General features: G+C 39.1%; 1 protein-coding gene across 26 annotated transcripts in view; it reads left to right on the top strand.

The window, feature by feature from the left end:
- The window catches only part of nrxn1a (neurexin 1a), a 253,804-nt gene that overhangs the window by 205,503 nt on the left and 27,624 nt on the right, over positions 1-20,677 (top strand). For 15 of the 26 annotated variants that reach the window (XM_035405913.1, XM_035405890.1, XM_035405894.1 and 12 more), the window contains 3 exons: positions 11,027-11,198; positions 15,499-15,588; positions 17,677-17,990. In XM_035405913.1, the coding sequence (XP_035261804.1) occupies positions 11,027-11,198; positions 15,499-15,588; positions 17,677-17,990 (576 nt within the window). The remainder of the gene's footprint in view (positions 1-11,026; positions 11,199-15,498; positions 15,589-17,676; positions 17,991-20,677) is intronic. The other 11 variants (XM_035405914.1, XM_035405901.1, XM_035405905.1 and 8 more) reach the window with 1 other exon arrangement.

Raw genomic sequence — 20,677 nt, 5'->3', positions numbered from 1 at the left:
TGTGTGCATTTTGTACTGCATGAATGCTCTGGGGATTGAATGGTTATTCATGTAATTTATGACTCAATGAAATCAATGTTAAAACATTAAAACATGATTTTTTTTATTAGAAGAAGCTGCTTTAATCTATGAACAATAAACAGTAACTGAGGAAACAGGTTTTAGTGTAAGTATTGTGAAAGCTGATTTAAAATGCACTCGGATGACAGTGGTATGGTTTCGTTTTTTCTAAATAGTCTGTGTTTATGTGTGTTTGTGTTTCTGTGTGCATGTGTGTGTGTTCATGCATGTATGTGTTTGTGTGTGTGTGTCTGTGTATGCATGTGTCCATGCACATATGTGCATCAGGTGAACGTCAAAACAAAGATAGGAGACAATTCCATTGAATTTAAAAAGTTTGCGTTTCGAACTGGACCCTCATTCATGGTACATTTACTACAGAAATTCCAAAGGGAGTGCAAGCTGTAGATGAGAGATCGCCCCCCCCCCCCCACTCCAGCTCATGGATATTTTCAAACCTATTTTAAGTGATCACTGGCCAGCTTTCTCAGAGGAAGGCTAGAGGGCTGAGAGAGGAGTTTGAGAAAGTATATTCCAGTCCAATCAACAATTTGTCAATTTGCCTTTGAGAGGTGAAGGTGTCAATGCTTCATTTTACAAATTGTTATAACCCAATTGCCAACCAGCAGACCACAACTCAACAGACTGAATTGAGCTTTGCAGAGGGGAATGTGGTCAACACAGGTTTCAGGCCAGGTGTACCTGTGTGGTGTAGCATTAGTTGACTGTTATACTTAATTTTGTATGATAAATATGGTACTTAAGACATTTCAGTTAATAAATAAATTCATTAATTCATTAACACAGGATCTGAAGATGCACTCCATGACTGAATGCATTTCCTTCTCCTAGCCTCTTTGCCCTCTGGTGCCCTAAGTGGGAAATGTTTGTTACTATAGTAGCCACTTTGCCCGTCAGGGCAGTAATGAACCCAATTCACCTTGAAGACAGATTGTGCTGCTGCTTTCTGTCTGTTTTGAAGTATAAACATACAAACCGCAGCTGAGTGGTTTGATGAGTACTGCAACATGTTTCTTATATTTCTGATGGATGTTGGCAGCCTCATTTATTAGACTACACGAGTTTCTAACCTGTTTTCCTCACCTCATAATACATTTGTCCCACTTTTCATATTGCTAATGCAACATCAGTATGCTGTATTAGTGAGTGCTTTTCAGCACATTGTCAAGTTCCTTGGTCTGAAAGCATTCTTCCTTCACCCCCTGTAAGCAAGATTGGTTTGAGTGCACCAGTTAAATGGAAGAGGAAATGCATGTACATATGAGTGTCATGCATGCTGGGAAATAAATGTTAATTTACAGACACAGCAAACAATTTGTCTTGTGTAAAAGATAATGGAATGCCTATCTACAAAACATTACTTTTGTCCTCTTTCATTAAGGGCAACGACACATTAATGTTGTTAATTATTTTTTTTTTACACTTCATGTTATTTTATTTATTTATTTATTTATTTATTTATTTATTTGTAGCAACTTAATGCAGAACTTTTAATTTGTGTTCATTTTTATTTTTCATGCAATGAATCATCTTTTCCCTGCATGAATAATAAAATGTCCTCAATTACATCCTCCTCCACAGCAAACCCTCCTGAAGAGATGACTCTGGCCTCTCTGCTTTAATAAATATGCAGAGGGAATGTTCCAGAGATGCGCCTGGCCAGCGTTTTTTGCGTCTCTCCTCCTTTTTCATGTTTAATATTTGTTGACACTCTAGAAAGTGGCGGAGGAAATGACCCTGGCAGTCCGAAGCGCTGTCTGAACAGGGTCGTCCAAACGTTCTGTTCCACACTAATGAGCTCCTCTCTCCCTCCGAAACCGCTCTCACGTCACTTTTCTCTGGGAAAGAAATGGAACAAAATGGTAAAAATGAATAGATAAAAACAAATGCAGTGGCGTCTGTACGGTATCCTGCATCGTTAGTGTTGCGTTAGCTCAGCACAAGAGGCAGGACGTGTGCGTAAATGAAGACGTGTGTGTGTGTGTGTGTGTCTGTGTGTGTTTGTGTGTTTGTTTTCATGTGTACAATACATTGTTTTACATCACTGAATTTAATAACATCATTTAAATAATTTCAGAAACCCACACAAAACTACAGCGCACAGTATTGGTTTCAAATAACATGTTTTGCCAGCTAAACTGCAGAAGTTGTCATCTTCAGGCCATCATGTTGACACCCCAGCTGCGCAAGAGATAATTATCCGACTGTTTTGCTATACGCTGTAATCCCTGATTAGTTGACTTTACTAGAAAATTGTGTAGAAACCAATTGCCTAAAGCCATTTAAGTTTGTACAAGTAGTGCAACATAACTAGTTACTGTAAGTAGTATGTACTTACAGTCTAAATTGAATAGAGTCAACAATCACGTTCAATACATCAAATATTAGTAAACACTACTCAAAATCATTAGTTCGCATAAATAAATAATTTCCTTCTGCACTGTTGGGAAAATGTTAAAATCGCAGCACCTTCCAGGCAACAAATAAGCAGAAAGTTGTATGTAATTCATTTTCACATGCCACTCACAGGCTGCCACACCCCCTGGGGCACTGCGCTGTCCACTGAGGCCACGTCTCCACTTCTCACACCATTGTAATGACATAGTTCTGGTGAGATTTGCGTCTCCAGGGTGACAGTTGCACTAAGCACTTCAGCGAATATGAATTTACCATTAGAAGATTAGGCCACCACTCGGGTGGATTGCAGTGTTACAATATTAGTTTTAAAAACTAAAACTACTACAAACATTGAGGATTAGTTTCACTTTCAACTGGCTGTGGTCAGCAAAAGACAAAAAAGTTAACATTACTGCAAGCTTATTGGTCCATTTTCACGCTTAAGGAGCATTACTATATTTTTTACTGTAAATGTTGATTGCTGTAACGTTTCATCAACCATAAAGAACTCACACAAAGCCTATTGTAAATCTACAACCACATACTGCATACAGCATCAACTGCAAAGCTGTTCATAATACAGTAATATTGCCGTTAAAACTAGTAAAATTCCTAACAGTGTGAGTTTGACAATAAATAGATCTATAGGATAAATAGAACAAGTGACTTTCAAAGTTTTCTCTTTCACGGGTCACACAAGTCTAATGGTAGCTACCTTCTCCAGCACACAGTTAGCCAGTGTATCTGCTCAGGTAGCAGTGAGTTCTCATACCCCAATCAGAAGTCAGTAGCCACAGTTCTTAAGGTTTGTAACCCTGCAGAAACATATTATATTGAGTCATCTCTGCCTAACATAATTACACTGAATATTTCACCTGAATATTGCAGACCACATGGTTTGATTTTGTAATGGGAACGATTTCCTCTAAACATTAGAATCAGAATCAGAATCACTTTTATTATCATACAAACACACAGGAATTTGTCTTGGCAGATCAGCATATGGCAAAAACAAGGACGCTGACACACTGAAACACCGTGGCTGCCATTTTGTGTGGGAGGCGCCACCATCATAACATAAAACATAAGTGATGGCCACTTAATTGTTTAATTAAAGACAAAATCTGGGCTTACAGTGTATTCTAAACACGGATGTCTCTTCTACAAATCACACATGCAAAATTACACCGAAACATCCCACAAACCTACGTTTGCTATATTTCTTTTTCAGACACAAGCTTTAACCAAAGAGAATTAATAATGACTAGAGATCCATATCCACAGGAATAGAAGTCTCCCTTGTTCTGACAAATCCGGGTAGTGTTTCTCAGCAGTGCAGGCTGTTTTACCAGAAACCAGCCTGCGAAAACACAGAAATATTATGCTGCCTTTAACTGTAGTAACAAGAGAAAGCCTTACATTTCAATTTTCTCTTTTTATTTTTATATGAGGCGTGAGGTTTTATTTAAATGTTATTTACATTACGGAAAATCTACATCTACTCCTAACTGGCCTGTGGAACATACACAAATCTCAGCATCTCAGCAATGAAACCCTATTTTTGTGCTACCTACCTAGTTTTCGGCAGGTAGTCTAAAGCTGGGATACTCCCATCTAGCCCTAGCCAGTAGTTCTGCTGGTTTTGGTCATTCCTGTTTAAATAATGACTGATTTAGACCTGGGAAACCCGGTGAGTGGGATCTCTGGCCTATCAGTGACATTAGTCAATCGATGAACAACAATCAAGTAGAAAAGAAAGTCTGTACTCCTGGCTACAATGTCTGAGTAGCAGTGTTTCTTAGGCCATTTGTTTGTGGGTCACTCTACTCCCATTCTTAAACCCTGCACTACACCCCAAATATGCTTTTTAATGTTAATCAACAAGGTTATATTTCATTTTTAATTTAATTCCAGCAGCAAGTCACTTAACAGCTTTTGTAAAACTGCAGAATGTATTCATTTGGAAAGAATCTGCTGTAATCCAGTTCTCAAATAGAATGTAAATTGAGGGAGAGATTGCGGGAGACCGTCTTTCTATGGCTCTTGACAGAAGTGACCACTGAAAGTAAATGGGGTTTCCAATAAAATTGCACTCTTGTTCTCTTGTTTTTGATTTAACTCCTTATCTGGTCCCGTTGTTTTTAGCACAAGTGATTCTATTTGTTGGAAAACAAAAGTGCACCTTGCGTATAAAAAAATGTTTGGGTGACTTTGGGGGAAAAAATCTATTCAATTGCTGTTTCTTTCCTCAGACATACTTGATGGATGGAGGCAATTTTAAATTTTGGCTGTTTACCCATCCTGTGAAAGTGATGTATTAAAAAAATGAGTACTCGGAGGTACTGTTGAACCCTGAAAAAATTACATGCACTCCAAACTCCATGGTCCTCAGAACATTGAATTAAGGTGAACTGTAGGTCATCTTGAGCTTTGGCAAGTATTCAGAAACTCAAGCATACCTTGTAGGGCACAGCTGTAACTAGTTTCCTGGTTCTCACAGCGACATATGAGGTTATACCTCATCAGAAAGGTGTAACAATTAAGAAAATCTTATGAAAAAGACGATTAAACAATTAGGCTCATCGGAAATTTCAGTTACCGTAAGTCCAGTCTGAGTTATTTGAAGTAGGTATTGAAGTAGCTGTATGTCCTTGTTGCATTATTTCAAGTTTGTTATGTATACCTGTAAGTCTGTGTAGAGTTATCTAAAGCTTGTCAAGGTGTGGTGCTTCTTGTCCTTTCTGTACACTTCAGCATCTTTGAAGTGAAGTCGTGCAGCTGGAGCTGTTAAATTGATATTGGCTGTTAATCATCCCAGCTCTCGGGCAGGTGGCCTAATTGGCCACAGAGGCAGCGTTAAAGCTCGGGAGAATACCTCCACTTTTGTTCAACAGCCCCGCCAATGGCTTTCCGGCAGCGCGCAACTTTCATTAAGCGCTCGCGTTTATGTCTGCCGCAGAGCTGGCTAATGACCGACAGGAGGGTAGAGAGGGAAGGGAGGGGGAGCGGGGTGGAGGTGAAGATTGAAAGCTGATGAACATTTGGTCGGAGGGACGGGGGGGATGGGGGGGGGGGGGGGGGGGGTCGGGGGGAGGCCTCAGAAGAACTGCTGCGCTCCGCTTTCCTCCTCTAGCTCTGAGAAAGTCAGGGCTGCGCTCCGTCCTTGCAGCATTGATGCTAAGCTTGTGTTCATTTGTATCACAGTTATACCGCCGCTATTACATAGTAAATACACGTTGAATGCAAGGTGCTTATATGTAATATGTTGAGGGAGTGCTTCACTATGGGGAAGTGTTCCCCTTTTTTAAAATCTGTCCATCCATCTATCCTTCCATCTGCTGACTGCCGCAGCCTTACCTCAGACTTTTAATTGCTCAGTGCCGGGGGCTCTATGATCTTTGTTATTTAATAAAGCAATTCAAGGTCTATCGCCCCCTCAAGAGTGCTGAACCTCCACAGTGACCATAAAGCATTGAATCTACACAGAGCAGGGTCAAAGGTCAAGAGAGGAAAAGATAGCAAGGGGGTGGGGAGGGGGAGTATTCTTCGATTTCTGTCAGGACGAGACTGTCAGTTTCGATGGATTAACTAGTCAGGATTCAGCGGCTAAATCTTTGACCGACCATTCATGTAATGGATGTTTCCATGCTTAATTATTCGAAAATGATGGATGCTGCACTATATATAAACAGACATACAGGATTCATCATACAGAAGATAAATATAATGTGTAACATTTCTGTTATGTTTTTTTTTTTTCAAATTTCTTTACAGTAAAGAACCATTTTGTACCAGAAAATTCTGCACACATCACCTGAGGTAGAGAGGGAGAGAACTAGTGAGCCAATTAAGTTTTGCCAAGATTTTGCTATGCCACCAGGGAACTCACTACCCTTTGTGATAAGTCTCTACTCCTTACTGAACACAAAGGGTCGTGATCTCTCCATAGAGACAACTGAAGACAGCTCCTGCAGCACATTGTCTCTGCCATGGCACATGGACATAGGAGTTTGTATGGAATGGAAGGCAGACCACTCCTTAATGGTCCACCAGTGCACTTCCAGCAGCAAATTAGTTTTCCTACGAGGTCTACCAAGTATCAAGAAAGCCCGCATTCACTTAGCTTCAGCCGTTTGGCAGCAGCAGGGTACATGGTGTTAAGGCTGTTGGTGAAACAGACAGACAGACAGACAGAAATACAAACAAACAGACAGACAGATAGACAGATAGATAGATAGATAGATAGATAGATAGATAGATAGATAGATAGATAGATAGATAGATAGATAGATAGATAATTTCTATATTAATTTGTATATAGGTAGATACTTATGGTAGATTAGAAAAAGGATTAACGTCATGGAAACTACAGGGGGATTTCAATCTAAACTGTTAGAACTTTTGAGAGAGAGAGAGAGAGAGAGACCCCAACAAGATGATTAATTTATGAATTGGTAGATAGGTAGACACAGAGGGTAGATCGCTATATTATATAGATAAAGAACAAAAGTCATGAAAACAACAGGGATTTAAATCTAGGCTGATGGGATTTTTTTTTTTTAGAGAGAGAGAAAGCGGGGGGGGGGGGGGGGCGATAATGACAGGGAGAGGAGAGAATGACATAGCCATGGGGTGGCCCTGTCTTCATTATCACCTGCGACAGGAAGCCGAAGCCTACCTTCCCGCCAGCCGGCCAGCAAGCGCTCTGCCTGCAACAAGTGAAAATGGCTTCCTGCGCTATGATTCCATCAGAACTGACAGCCTGTCCAAATGCCTCAAGTCCAGCAAAGTTACATCGCGCAACTCCTTTTCCCAACGGACAGATAATGCACATTGTGCCATCTACAAGCTTTCCTGCTCACAATAAGTCGCTGTGTCAATCTGACTCCTCTGCTCACATAATTAGTTCTAAAATGTTTTTTTAGTTTTAAAGCACGGCAAACTGCGGCCTTTGCTTTACATGAAGGTGATAGCGTCATATTAAACCATAGGTGTAAGGAACACCCAATACAATCTGACAAGCCTATATGTACAGACTAACCTTCCTTATGAAAGTGTAGAACATATTTGTGTGTACGCTGTGCCTCAACAATAACCACAATTGTCAAAATTGTATTACAGAGAATTTTCTTCTGCTAGATCTATTATAGAATTTACACAGGGCAAAAACAAGAGAGGTGAAAAAGGTGGCAATGAGTGCAATGCATTTTGTCCTCAAAATGGTCGCTTTTCAAAATCTGAGTGCTACTGTGGTGGAGTATGGCATAGTATGTGACACCATCCCCCTTGAATATAACATTGCTGTGATTGGTTCTTGGAACTGGTTGATCTGGAGCTTCTGGTCCAGCGTGCCAGCCTAATTCTGGCTGTGTTCTGCTGATGGTGAGGGTCCTGGTCTGCTCCACTGCAATCCTCGCCCACTTACCAAAAGCACATCAAACATTAAAAGTGAAGGGCATTACCATAAGGTTGCTCATGACACCACTCATTTGGTCATTCTTTTATTTAATTTCTTCAAGACAGCTCTAGCATTAATGCATTCTGTGCCATTCTTCTGCTAGTCTGTAGCATATGGACTTATAACGACTGTAACTCCTTACTGCTGACTTCTTAGAAGGAATGCCCTGGGACACAAAGCGATATGGATTTGCCCCACTTTCAGCTGACGCAGCCACTATGGTCTGTGGAGAGAGAGAGAGAGAGAGAGAGAGAGAATGGGAGAGAGAGAGCGAGAGCGAGAGAGAGAGAGAAAGAGAGAGAGAATGGGAGAGAGGGGAAATTAAAATGGTTTTAAATCCAGTTTTTACGTGCCCAAGGCCCTCCTGTCTGTTGGTGAGTCGTGAGTCTCCCCTGCACGCGTGTGCATGTGTGCTTGCACACGCGTGTGATGCTCTCAAACCCATGAGCACATGACACTGAGGGACAGGCCCAGCTGGTTTCTGCTGTCTCTCAGTTACTCGTTTCACCTCTCCACACCGCAGGTGTGCACACAGCTGGCCCTGTGCTGTTTCATCCCCTGTGCTGCCTTACTGGTGACTCATTAACGCTGGATGTGCTGGATGTAAATGTGAGACAGAAAATGGTCAGGAAAGGCTCTCGTGGTGGGAGAAAAAAGATGTTTAGCTTTTTAAATTTTTTTAATTTATTTTTATTTTTATTTTTTTTTATGAGTTCAAACCTAGCTCCCACCTTGGAAGCACAATACTTGATGATGCAGGATCTGAGATGCAAAAGCCAGTTCCCGCTTGTCAAGTGTTAATTGAACTCCAGCAGAGTTTATATGAGTCCAATATGGGCCATATGTTCACCATAAGAGTTGATTTAACACTGAACATTTTGCTGTGCTGGGTCTTCATTCTGGGCTGTTTCAGTTCATTTGTGGACAACCTCCGAACTAATTGTCCACAAGACCACTGACAGACCTCTGTTTTTTTTCTGATTACATCGTACAGCAGCTGGCCACTGACTAATTGCCTTGACAGGAAAGGGCTGATAGTCAGTGGAGTGCTGGTAGGATCCTGGTCAAGTCTTTGGCATAGGATTTTGGTGGTTTACACCCAGCTCATTGGTCAGAGACAGAGAATATAACATGTGAGAGGAGTACATTGCATCAAAAGTGAGTGAGGTGTGATTTGCTGTATCTTCACTGTGGACTAGAATAACTATTAAAATGTATTCTCTAAGTAATGATTGATATATGTGTGTTCAGACAGCTATTTTGTGCTGCAGCTACAAGAAGAAAATGACTATGTACTGTCTGATTGCCCCAATGCGCACTTAAGTACAGTGTGGAGCTTGGTGGTTTCATAACATTGTTCAAAGCCTGTGGCCACCTAGTGGTTAAAACCACACATTGCAGCACTGGACTCTCTTTTCTCAGATTTATTTATTTATTTTTTTTTTTTTGAGTGGCCGTTTGTATGTGCAAATCTGACTCACTGTGTGTGTGTGTGTGTGTGTGAGGGAGAGGGAGAGGGAAGAGGATGGACACAAAGACAGACTAATTCATGGAATGGAAAAGCGGTGCTCATTTTTTAATAATAATTGCCACTATAAAGGCATTAATAGAGTTCACATCAAAAATAAAGCTGTCAAGGGTAATTAAATGATAAGATGTAATGGTAGAGACGGGGTACTTCTGCAGTGCTGGGAAATGAAGAGTGGGATTGTGTGTGCACGTGCTTGTGTGCACATGTGCGCACGCATGTGGAAACAGACATATCTGCTAAATGGTCCATACCACTAAATTCAGCATCACACAGCTTTATGTTAATAAAGACCTCCCTTAGGGATGTATATTTATAATGTATCCAATGTAGAACATGCATATTGAGTCATTTCTCTGTGATTTCGGACCTGATTCGATTATGACATAGTTTCAGTAATGGTTGTTTTCATAGTTTATATAGTAACTACTTTCATGACAGTTCAGCACTCAGTATTTATTAAAGATTAAAGTATCCATTAAAGATGTTCTGGCTAAATAACCCAATGTTATGACACACTGTCTGCTTAATAAAATCCTGTCAGTGTGCTATTGTAAACCTGATATATATCCTGACTCCAAATTTCTTTAGCTAATTAGAAGTGATATTTGAGGTGTTTAGAATGCTAAGCCTGTTCTTATTAAAGTTTAAATAAACAGACTAGCTTTCCTCTGTCTGAGGGGGAATTGCTATATAGAATGTTCGTGGAAGAAAATGCCAGATTTAATATGAGTAATGACAATGTGCTATCAGCACAGAGGAGAGAGAGGCTGCCTGTTTCAGCCCTGGCTAGAGATGCCAGACCTCGCCAGATGGTTCTCAGACCACTTTGGGGGATGAGGTGGGGGGGGGGGGTTACAAAGTCTTGCTGAGGGTAATGGAAGGGCTTGTAAGTTGCTGCAGTCAGGAGATTTCTCTACAAGTGTTACTCAGACAGATCCATTTTTCTGAGTTTGGTTGCTTGGATTGTGCAACATAATCTCATTACTGCAGTGTGTGTGTGTGTGTGTGTGTGTGTGCATATACTGCAAAGCCTTCTGACTATAGAACCTGACAGATGTTATGCATCTATGTTAATATTCACACAAGTCTATATTGTACTATTAATGTATCTATATGCTATATGCAAACAATATAAGAGAGATAAGAATGATTTCACAAGAAAAAATAAAAAGAAAATAGCATAATGCCTCTCCATGTCTTGGTCAGTTAAGGCCATGAAAACAAGGTGTGTGGATTATTTAGCCAATCAGTGACTTAAAGGAACCCCACAACCCACAACCCACAATCTCTCCTGGGTTCATCCTAAAACGTCTCTGGTATACCTGTGATTGGAACTCTGACACCTGCTACTGACAGCTGACTGTGATCTAAGGTGTCAAGTATTATTATAGTAATGGCTATGCACATAGTTGTCATCTTCATCATCAATGTGACTCTGGTTACTAGGAAATTTTTTCTTTTTTTTTCTTGTCACATGCTGAATTATGTCACATGCTGAGTTATCTCATTTTCCTGACTGAATTCGTCAAATGAGACCGTTTTCTCCCTGTTTCCTGCAGGAGAAGGGAAACATTGGAGTCGTGTTCAACGTGGGGACGGACGACATTAACATCGAAGAGACCGCAAAGTTTGTAAATGACGGAAAGTACCATATCGTGAGATTTACGAGGAGTGGTGGTAATGCCACGCTACAGGTGGACGACCTGCCTGTCATTGAGCGATACCCCGCAGGTAGGAAACCAGCTCCATTTTGCCGGAGTTTACCCTGTTTTACAGCCCTGAAGTTATTTGTTTTTTTTTTTTTATATAAAAGAAAAAATACAGAATTAGAATGTTAGTGATGTCAGGAAGGAACAGAACTACCTAAAACTGTGTGGAAAGGAAAAATTAGCATTGTGTGCAGGAATGTTTTGTTCTTGACTCTGTGTTTTTATCCCCGGTATACTTTATAATGTCAGTGAAATGACAGTGATGTTATTATATAAACCAAGGCTCAGAGTTTTTGAGTTATTGAACTGGAGAGCGTTTTACCTGCTGAAAGGCTTGACAACTGCTTCAGAATTTCAGAAATGGGTAATATATTTGTATTTCTGTTTTATTTTATTAAAATGCAAACATGTACATTCTCGTCTACAGCAATAGTCACACATACTATATGCACTGGTACTGTATATATAAAAAATTCTGCAAGTACCACAGCATCCCCACCATTGACCTATAATGTATTGTGCAAGTTATTGTACACAAACACACACACACACACACACACACACACACCTCACTTCTTCATAGTTCTTCCTGTCCATGATTCACTGCAGCTGACATGGTATATCCAACACTTTAAAATCCCCCCTCAAAAAAATAAAAAAAATAAATAGAAATAAAAAATAAAATAAAGTAAATGTATCCAAAACATCAATGTTGATTGATTTACGTTTAGATTTTAATCCCTTTAGTAATCAAGAGGCAGTCTGTGAGGTGAACTAATAACAACATGCCACTAATCCCAGATTAGATGTTAAGTGGAAAATTAAGTTACCAGGCAAAACATAATAATAAAAAAATCAAACCCCCCTCTATCAAATCCCACTGCAAACATTTACAATTAGAGCAGAGTAGATCCATCTGAGCATGCTCTGAGCAGCCTGCTCAGTCACTCATAGAATTCTTAATGTGAACATCGACCAAAAAAACGCTGAATGCATTATGTAATGCATTATGGACATAGACTAAACAACACTGAATGCATTATGTTAATGGACACTAATTAGCAATTAATACCATGTTTCCATTTGTGTAAGCATTAGCCGACTATTAATGATGACTCATTAAGTGGTGAGAACACATGCGTTTTCAGTGTAGCCGAAAGTGCTTTCAGCCTTTTGGTTTTGTTACGCATATTAAGTAAAGATGATTTCTCAGATATTTTGCATTTTATAGCTGTGAATGAAGAATATATTAGAGTGAATGCTGAGCAATGTTGCTGCTCTATGTGTGGAATGATCTTCTGCAAGCTCATGCCAAAATACAATTGATTAGTATATTGCAAAATACATTACTTAGATAAAAAGAAAAAGTATGTATTTAGGAATATATGAGAATGTACACAAAGCTTACGTTTAATATGTGAAAAATATTATGATAATCGCTCCCTTTTCATGACACTAGGTCTGGAAATATATTATAACATGATGCGTGTCACAGGAGAGCTATTATCTGTGACTATTTTTTTTTTTAACATGACCTCAGAGGTATTCCATAGTGTCAGGCCTGAAATGACCTTTTAAGAGGAGGATGTCTCCTAACTTATGTTGAAAAACAGATCAATTTGCTGTGAGCACATTGTGTTCATGGGAAATTGATTGACATGGCCTCTTAGGGATGAGGCTGAGATAAACCCACTAAAATTTAAATTTTAATTGTTACAAGGGTGTGAACCAAAGATAAGAGCGGCAAATTATAATGCATTCATTAATGACACTTCTCGCTAAAAAATAGATGAGTATTGATTGTGATATTACATGTTCCTGCTGCAGAGAATAAAATACAGCTTGTTTATGCACTAATGAAAACATGTGAACTCAAACGCAAAAACACAAAACACAAAAGAAGGTGAACTATGCAATAAAGTTGAATTCTGATGGACAGTAACTTCCAGTGAGCTTTTAATACCTAAGTCTAAAAAAAGATCAGTGGTTAAGAGCTAGTCATCTGTGCTTGTTAATTTATTATAAAAAGCTCATTGAATCCATTGAAAGGTTTTATGCTATTCACCAAAAAAGCTCAGCTTTTAAATAAGTCCACTTAGCAATTCAGCATTGATTTAAGTCTAACAGTGTATTTTAGCCCTGTTGTGTTTATATTGTTAGAGACTATATGAGAGTATCACACATGTAAGTGGTGTACACACACACAAACAGACCCAACACATGCACACGCACATGAACACACACACACACATGAGTGGTGTGGACATGCACATGCATACACACACATGCGTGCGCACATGCAAACAGATGCACGCACATGCGCACATACACACACTGCCAAATGCATGACTCATGACATGAAATTGCACAACACACAGTCTTTCAAATATGCACATAATCTGGCGCACACAAACTGGCAGTGTGCTGAATGTTGCAGTGAGCCTGTTACTTGCAGCAGTGTTGCTCTCACACACGGTTTTTTTTTGAATGGAACAAACTTGCAGGCGTGCAAACAGGGAACGGCAGAGAGCGCTGCTCAGCAGTGAGAGACCATCTCCACCTCTCTCTCTCTCTCTCTCTCTCTCTCTCTCTCTCTCTCTCTATGTCTCTCTCTGTATCTCTCTCTCTCTCTCTCTGTATCTCTCTCTCTCCCTCTCCCTCTCTCTCTCTCTCTCTCTGACTCGCTCTGTCTCTGTCTGCCACTCCATCCATTTATCTGTAACTTTCCAGTGAGTTCGATGGGAGCGTGTGCAGGGGGAGGGAGGCATTTTTGGGGGTTATCTTTCGCACCGCCCTTTTGGTGACCCTCTTACAGAATAGAAAGGAACGAGTCTTAACCGATTTTAGAGACACTCACCCCCCCACTCCCTCAGCACAACACCCTCGTCTTTAAGGAAATTTAGTTTATATGCAGACTGTTCGTTTTCACTCAGCACCATTACGTGAGGCATATACCGTACTTACATAACAACCAAATCCCACCCTTGTCTAATCGGTGGCATGTGCATCAATACCGTACGTTCACTTTCAGAAAAGAGAAATTGTAATGCTTTTCAGGCTAGCTGACGCAGTGCATGGATTGCACTCGGGAGATGACTGCTCTAATTAAACTCGCGGGGGTGGGGTTGTTCAGTTACTCAGTGACATGTTAAGTTGTAATTATACTGAGACTGTTACGAACACAACGCATATTTTCAGGAATTAAAATGCACAATTAAAATGCAAAAGAGCAGAAAGAAGATGAACTAGAGTAAAATGCACTACTTGTTTGCGGTGTATTGGTAATTACCTCAATTATATTTTATGGGGTGATGTAAAGTATCATTTCTGCAGGCTGTTAGATTTCTTTACACTCCTTAACATGGCAGGAAGATCTTGTTTCTGGTTGATATAAATATCTTTATTCTTGATGCTTTTGTCAACGCCTTCACAGTGTACTCGCTGGTCCTTGCTGCAGGATTCTGGCCTGGATTCAATTGCCATTTATGAATTATGAGATCCAAATTAATGAAATTACATATTTATTTATTTTTTCTTATTCTTCTTCTTCTTCTTCACAGACACGGTTTGGCAGCATAATTTTACTGATTGTTGAAGTATTTATACATTTATACATTTTTAACTTCAAAGTTAAAAACAGATGTCGATTGAATGCAGGCCACTGTGTGCCTGAATTCCTGTTTCATTTTCTTCGCTGTCGATTATAAAATTCTCCCTGGAGGTTTATGCCCTGAACATGCTGTTGGTTTTTTGTAGCCTGCAAAGTAGTGTGTTTTCCATAGGGAAGAGGACAGCTAATAAGTTATAAATGTCTCATTTTATTTCTTTAATCATTTTTGCTTTATTCTAAATCACTAACTGGGTGTATGTATTGTGTAAAACATTAAATTTAAAAAAGAGTATATGAGAAATGTATAACTAGAATAAAAAAATGCCAAAAAACCAAAGAAAAAAGTGAAAATGTAATGAATATTATTTTGAAAAGATATGACATTGATATGTTTAAACTTGTGGTTTGGCTTGGTTTATAGCTTAACTTTATAGCTTATCTTTTTTCTTTTTGTCTTTGTTTAACCTAGATGAAGGTTCAACATTCTAATTCTCAATTAATGTAGAAATAATTTGTTTGCTAAAATAATTAAAAATTAAATGATTGAGTGAAAGGTTTGATCAATGAAATGTTTTAGGTAGCTTTGTTTTTTAAACTTCCAAAACTTACAAAAACTCTTGTGACAGTTGTTATAGCTCAGGCATTAAGTATTAACATTTAACCTTTGACCTTACAGATTTTAACCAATGAAATGTCTCTTTAAACTTTAAAGGCAACAATGATAACGAACGCCTGGCGATTGCTAGACAGCGAATCCCATATCGGATTGGTCGAGTAGTTGACGAATGGCTACTCGACAAAGGTAAAAAACATTGATTAAAACTTCAAATAAAAATAATTTGAACATAACCAAGTAACAGTTTGTACCACTAATAAACTTCAAAAATATAAATTCCCAGTAATACCAAATAAAAGGAAAGTAAAAAAAAAACAGCAAAATGTAGTTTGAAATATTTGCATATTGTGTCATAGTGTGTTCATATATTTTATGGAAGTGACATATGTTTAGTGTTTCCTGTTAACCTCAGGTTAAAGGGACTGTAAACATAACTATAACACAGTCTTCTGTAGTAATATTAGTACTGTTAACAAAAATATCGATAAATGATTTTTAGTGTTGTTTTATCTTTCTGTAAACAACTAAATGGTCAATTTAAAAAATGTCCAAGTAGCAAATGATATGAATATTATAGCACATTATATATTTATTTGCATATATATGTCACGTATATCTGTGATTTTTTGTGCTTTTACTATGAATTATTGAAAAACGCTGTTAAAATTCATAACAGTTATAAATAGAGTGCAATATAATTTGGCAAATGAAGTGGAGTCCCTTTAACAAATATTGAAAATATACATAAGGAAATGAAAACCTTTTTCTTTCTTTAATTAAAACACTGATTTTGGTGCATGTTTTATTACTTGTATGCTAAAAAAGAAATTTATGCTGTATCACCAATGAAAAATGGTGATTTCTTTTGTAGGTTTGCTTTTGTAATGTTGCATTTTAATGGATTTAATGCCCTGAATGAATCATTTGTCTTGTGCTACATACTCAAGTCATCTTTACATGTGAATCACCTCTTCAATTATTCCTGTCCTTGCTGAAAGGCAATCAGAAATGGAATCAGAAATGAGTTCTGGAGCAGGCCAAACTGACTCACTTACAACTGAAACATACATTTAAACAAACATCCTGCCAGCTTGCTTTCCGATAGGATATATTGTATCTTCCTGCATTGCTGCTGGACTATAGCATAGCATTTGGTTCAGAACAGTGGAACTCAGTTACTTCAACTGAATATCATTAAAAATGAATAACTTCATGTTGCACGTACATTAGTAGCATTTGCATTTCACCCCTTATTCTAGATGAGGTAAAAACATCCTTTAATTTCTCTTGATCGCTGAATGTTGATCTTAAGGAATAAAATCAGAAAGAAATGCAAAGCTCAAATAAATAGGTGAATAAATGAATTATTACTTGAGTAATAATTATAAAAGCAGAAGGATTCATGAACATCTTAATGGGCGAAGCTACCAGATACTGCTAATCAGTTTATTATGTTAAACAGACAAAAAATTGTACAATCCTTGCTACTGATTACTTCACTCATAAAACAAGAACAAACATGTCACATTTATTAAACTATTTTACATCAGCATTTCTCTTACTGGATAGGATTGATTGCATTAATTGAACATTAGAGCGCTCTTTGGGAAAGAGGGTGCTTGTGCTAATGGACTATTATTACTGCTCGATGTAGTGGAGATAGCATATGAATTTGTTTTGATCAATATACACAGGCACATGCACTCACACCAACATAAAAAATGCATTTTTAATGGAAGCTGTCATAAGAGGATTACAATGAAAAGAAATCAAAAGATATTTTTGATGCTCTTGTTCTGCACTGGCTATGTGTGATGTCAAAGAAAACATATGTCATTAATCATATTAAAAAAAAACCTTCCTGTTTTCTCATAAACCCGAAACCTGTAATTAGCTTTCTGTGTACTTTCTTTCGATTAAAATTTGGACAGAACTCCAAAGGAACACATTTATTTTCCTCCAAATACTTATGTTTTTACATTTATTTTTTTAAATGGACTTGATTGCCCTTTTAGCAAAGCCGCTATGACAAGGATACAGTGCATTTCTATTTCCTTTATTTAATCTGCATTTCATTGGCATCCCATCATCGTGAACACGATAAATTAACGCCGCTGCCGTCGCCACGGCGGTGGCAGCGGCGGGAGATTTATCGCCCTCGTCGGCCGCCCGGCGAATAATCACGCCGTGATTATTCTGTCCGAGGCCCCTTCTGTGCCGGGCGTAGCGGGGCAATTCACCGCTCTGGTTTGTTTGCGACGTTGTCTCCCACAGGGCGCCAGCTCACTATCTTCAACAGTCAAACCACCATTAAAATCGGGGGCAAGGACCGCACCCGCCCCTTCCAGGGCCAGCTGTCCGGCCTCTACTACAACGGGCTGAAGGTGCTCAACATGGCCGTGGAGGGGGACCCCAATGTCCGGGTGGAAGGCAGCGTCCGCCTGGTGGGCGACCCGCCCTCGTCCATCACCCCTCACTCCAGCGCCACCGCCAACCGCTCCGAGACGTCCACCTCCATCACCGAGATCACCACCACCACCGCCTCCAACCGCCGCACCAAGCAGCCCGGCCCCCGGGAACCTCAGCAGGTCAGACACCACGACAGACCCGCTGTTTTTCTTTTTGAGGGGGAAGGGGGAGGAGGAGAGGCTGTGTTCTAAATATTGGGCCTGATTTACCAAGACCTTTAGCATGCGCAAAACCTGCAACAGCACACAAAACTAATAACACAACCAGTGATTGCTGCAAAACAAATACCATGACCATTCAGTGGTCATGTTATTGGTTTTACATGTAGTAAAAGGTATTGCACATGCTTAAGTTCTTAGTAAATCCCACTGTGCATTTTGCCCTTTCAGTCACACATCTACAATAGGTGAGGTTTCTTTTTCATGCACAGTACTCTCCATGTCAGAGGTCACAGGAATGAGTGAAAAGCATTGTGTTAGAAATGAATGAATAATGAGTACCTCTTGCTAAAACCACTGACTCAAGATTATGGACACAGGGCATGGGTTGAGATTGAAGGGTTGGAGAATCTTGGTTATTTCTTCATGTTCCATAATTCACACAAACTTCAGTTAAGTCGGTTAAGATATCAAGGCAATGCAGAGCATACAATAAAATAATAATAATAAATAAATAAATCAAAGGCTTCTTGTAGAAGTGGCTTACGTGGCATGTTAAAGGGTGGTTTACATCCATCCAAAGCTCATTTGATCGGGTTTCATTTCAAATATTAATTCAGAACAATAAAGTTCAGTTCCAAATTCAGTACATATGCTTGTTAGTAATAGCAAGGTAAGTTAAGTGTGGTTTTCTTGGTGAACAGCCTTAGGGGTACTTCAATACAATTTTTATCTCTGCATCTCCTTCCTGTCCTTTTGGATTTTTGTCTTCATCCTCCTATGAAATTGTCATTTATTTAGTTTTCATTTAGCCTATTTATTTTGATCTTGCTCAGATGAGATTTCCAAATGCAGGTAAGTGCAGTCATATGAAACTGAAGTGTTGGAAGTATTGGATGATTGGAAACACATTTATTTTCCTGTCAAGGCCATTTGTGTCTGCTGCAACAGGACATACATCTTACCATTCTGTTTGGCCTGTGTTCCATATATGTGTTAACCTTTTCCTTTGAGTTGACCTTTAATGTATTGTTGTTGCTGAGGTTAGGAGTCAAATGCATCTTGTGGTTAATCATATCTTAGTAAGCATGTACAATAATACCTCAGTGTCAGTGCCAAACCGGAAAAAAGATAGCTCGGTGTACAGAAATGGAGACACATGGACTCATTACAGGCTGTGTCAGGTCACTTGTAATGACCCTGGGAGTGCTGGGGATGGGTCTTATTCCATATTCTTGCTGATTATGAAGTGCAGTACTATATGTGCTGGGTTTATTGTAAGGTATGACCCAAATGCAATGATGTACTGATGAATAGATCATATTACAGACAGGGCTATGTGAGTAAGTGAGTGAGTGAGTGAGTGAGTGAGTGAGGAAGTGCTTCAGAACCTGGCTGCTCTCTCTCTCTCACTCTCTTGCTGTGTGTGTGTTTGTGTGAGTAATGAGATACTTTTTTTGCATTTGTGAAGGCCACCATCTGCAGTTAACCAACTGTTAAGTGCATTTTTGAAAGTGCCCAAACATAGCAACCTGAAGCTTTCAGCACAAATTTGACCAATACTTGTAGGCTAAACATAATTTTCACTCAACAATTACTTTTAACATATTGTCAATGCAAAGCAATTTAAAGCCTGTTCTCATGTTCTCTTTACTAACTGTGTTCAGAAATGCTAATGTTAGCTATTAACTGTATTTATTGTGCGACTGGCAGTTTGGATCATGTGCTAAACTGTTTATTTTTTGTTTATCGTTTATTTGTGGCATATTGTGGATATTCGAATATTCCATAAAATAACCAGTCATATCAATGATTCACTGGCAATCTATGTCTTTTTGTACAGTTTGCCAAATTTTTGCACCTTTCTCAGTTTTTAAATTATTTGTGTATGTCCCATTAGTGGTCCCAACTGGACAGTACAGCCAGATGTTCGGTCTGAGTAATTTGTGGGAGAAATTCAATGGTTGTTTCTAACGTATTTGCATGTCAGTGACTCGGTCGAGTACTCTAGGACAAGTAGGCAGGGTGGTAGTTAGAGGAGGAGGCTTCTTTGATTGTAAACACAGGATAAACAATCCTGCAAAGTATGCCTTTAATATGCACCTGTTTTACAAGTAAATAATGCCATCTGTGATCCATGTCATTGTATAGCCGTAGTGAAGCAAGAAACTGTGGAAAATATGTATATCATTTTCTGTTTCAAACTTGAACAGTTAACAGTTTGTTATTTCCCCCAACAATGTTGATGTCAAATCAGTGCTTTATGCACATATGCATACATAGGTGCATGTATACATGTCAGCATGTGTTTGTGTCTGTGTATGTATGCACATACACAGCATTTGTATGTGTGTGCATGTGCATTTGATTATTTTCTTGGGCGACAGTGTAGCACAGTGGGTAAGGAACTGGGCTTTTAACCAAAAGGTCATAGGTTCAATTCCTGGATAGGACACTGCCATTGTACCCTTGAGCAAGGTACTTAACCTGCATTGCTTCAGTATATATCCAGCTGTATAAATGGATACAATGTAAAATGCTATGTAAAAAGTTGTGTAAGTCACTCTGGATAAGAGCGTCTGCTAAATGCCTGTAATGTAATGTCCTCTTTGAACAGCTGCAGTTGAATCGGATGCTTACTGCTTAAG

This window comes from Anguilla anguilla, chromosome 2 (genome assembly GCF_013347855.1).
Source record: "Anguilla anguilla isolate fAngAng1 chromosome 2, fAngAng1.pri, whole genome shotgun sequence".
Lineage (NCBI taxonomy): Eukaryota > Metazoa > Chordata > Actinopteri > Anguilliformes > Anguillidae > Anguilla > Anguilla anguilla.
This window is presented reverse-complemented; position numbering and strand designations above follow the sequence as displayed.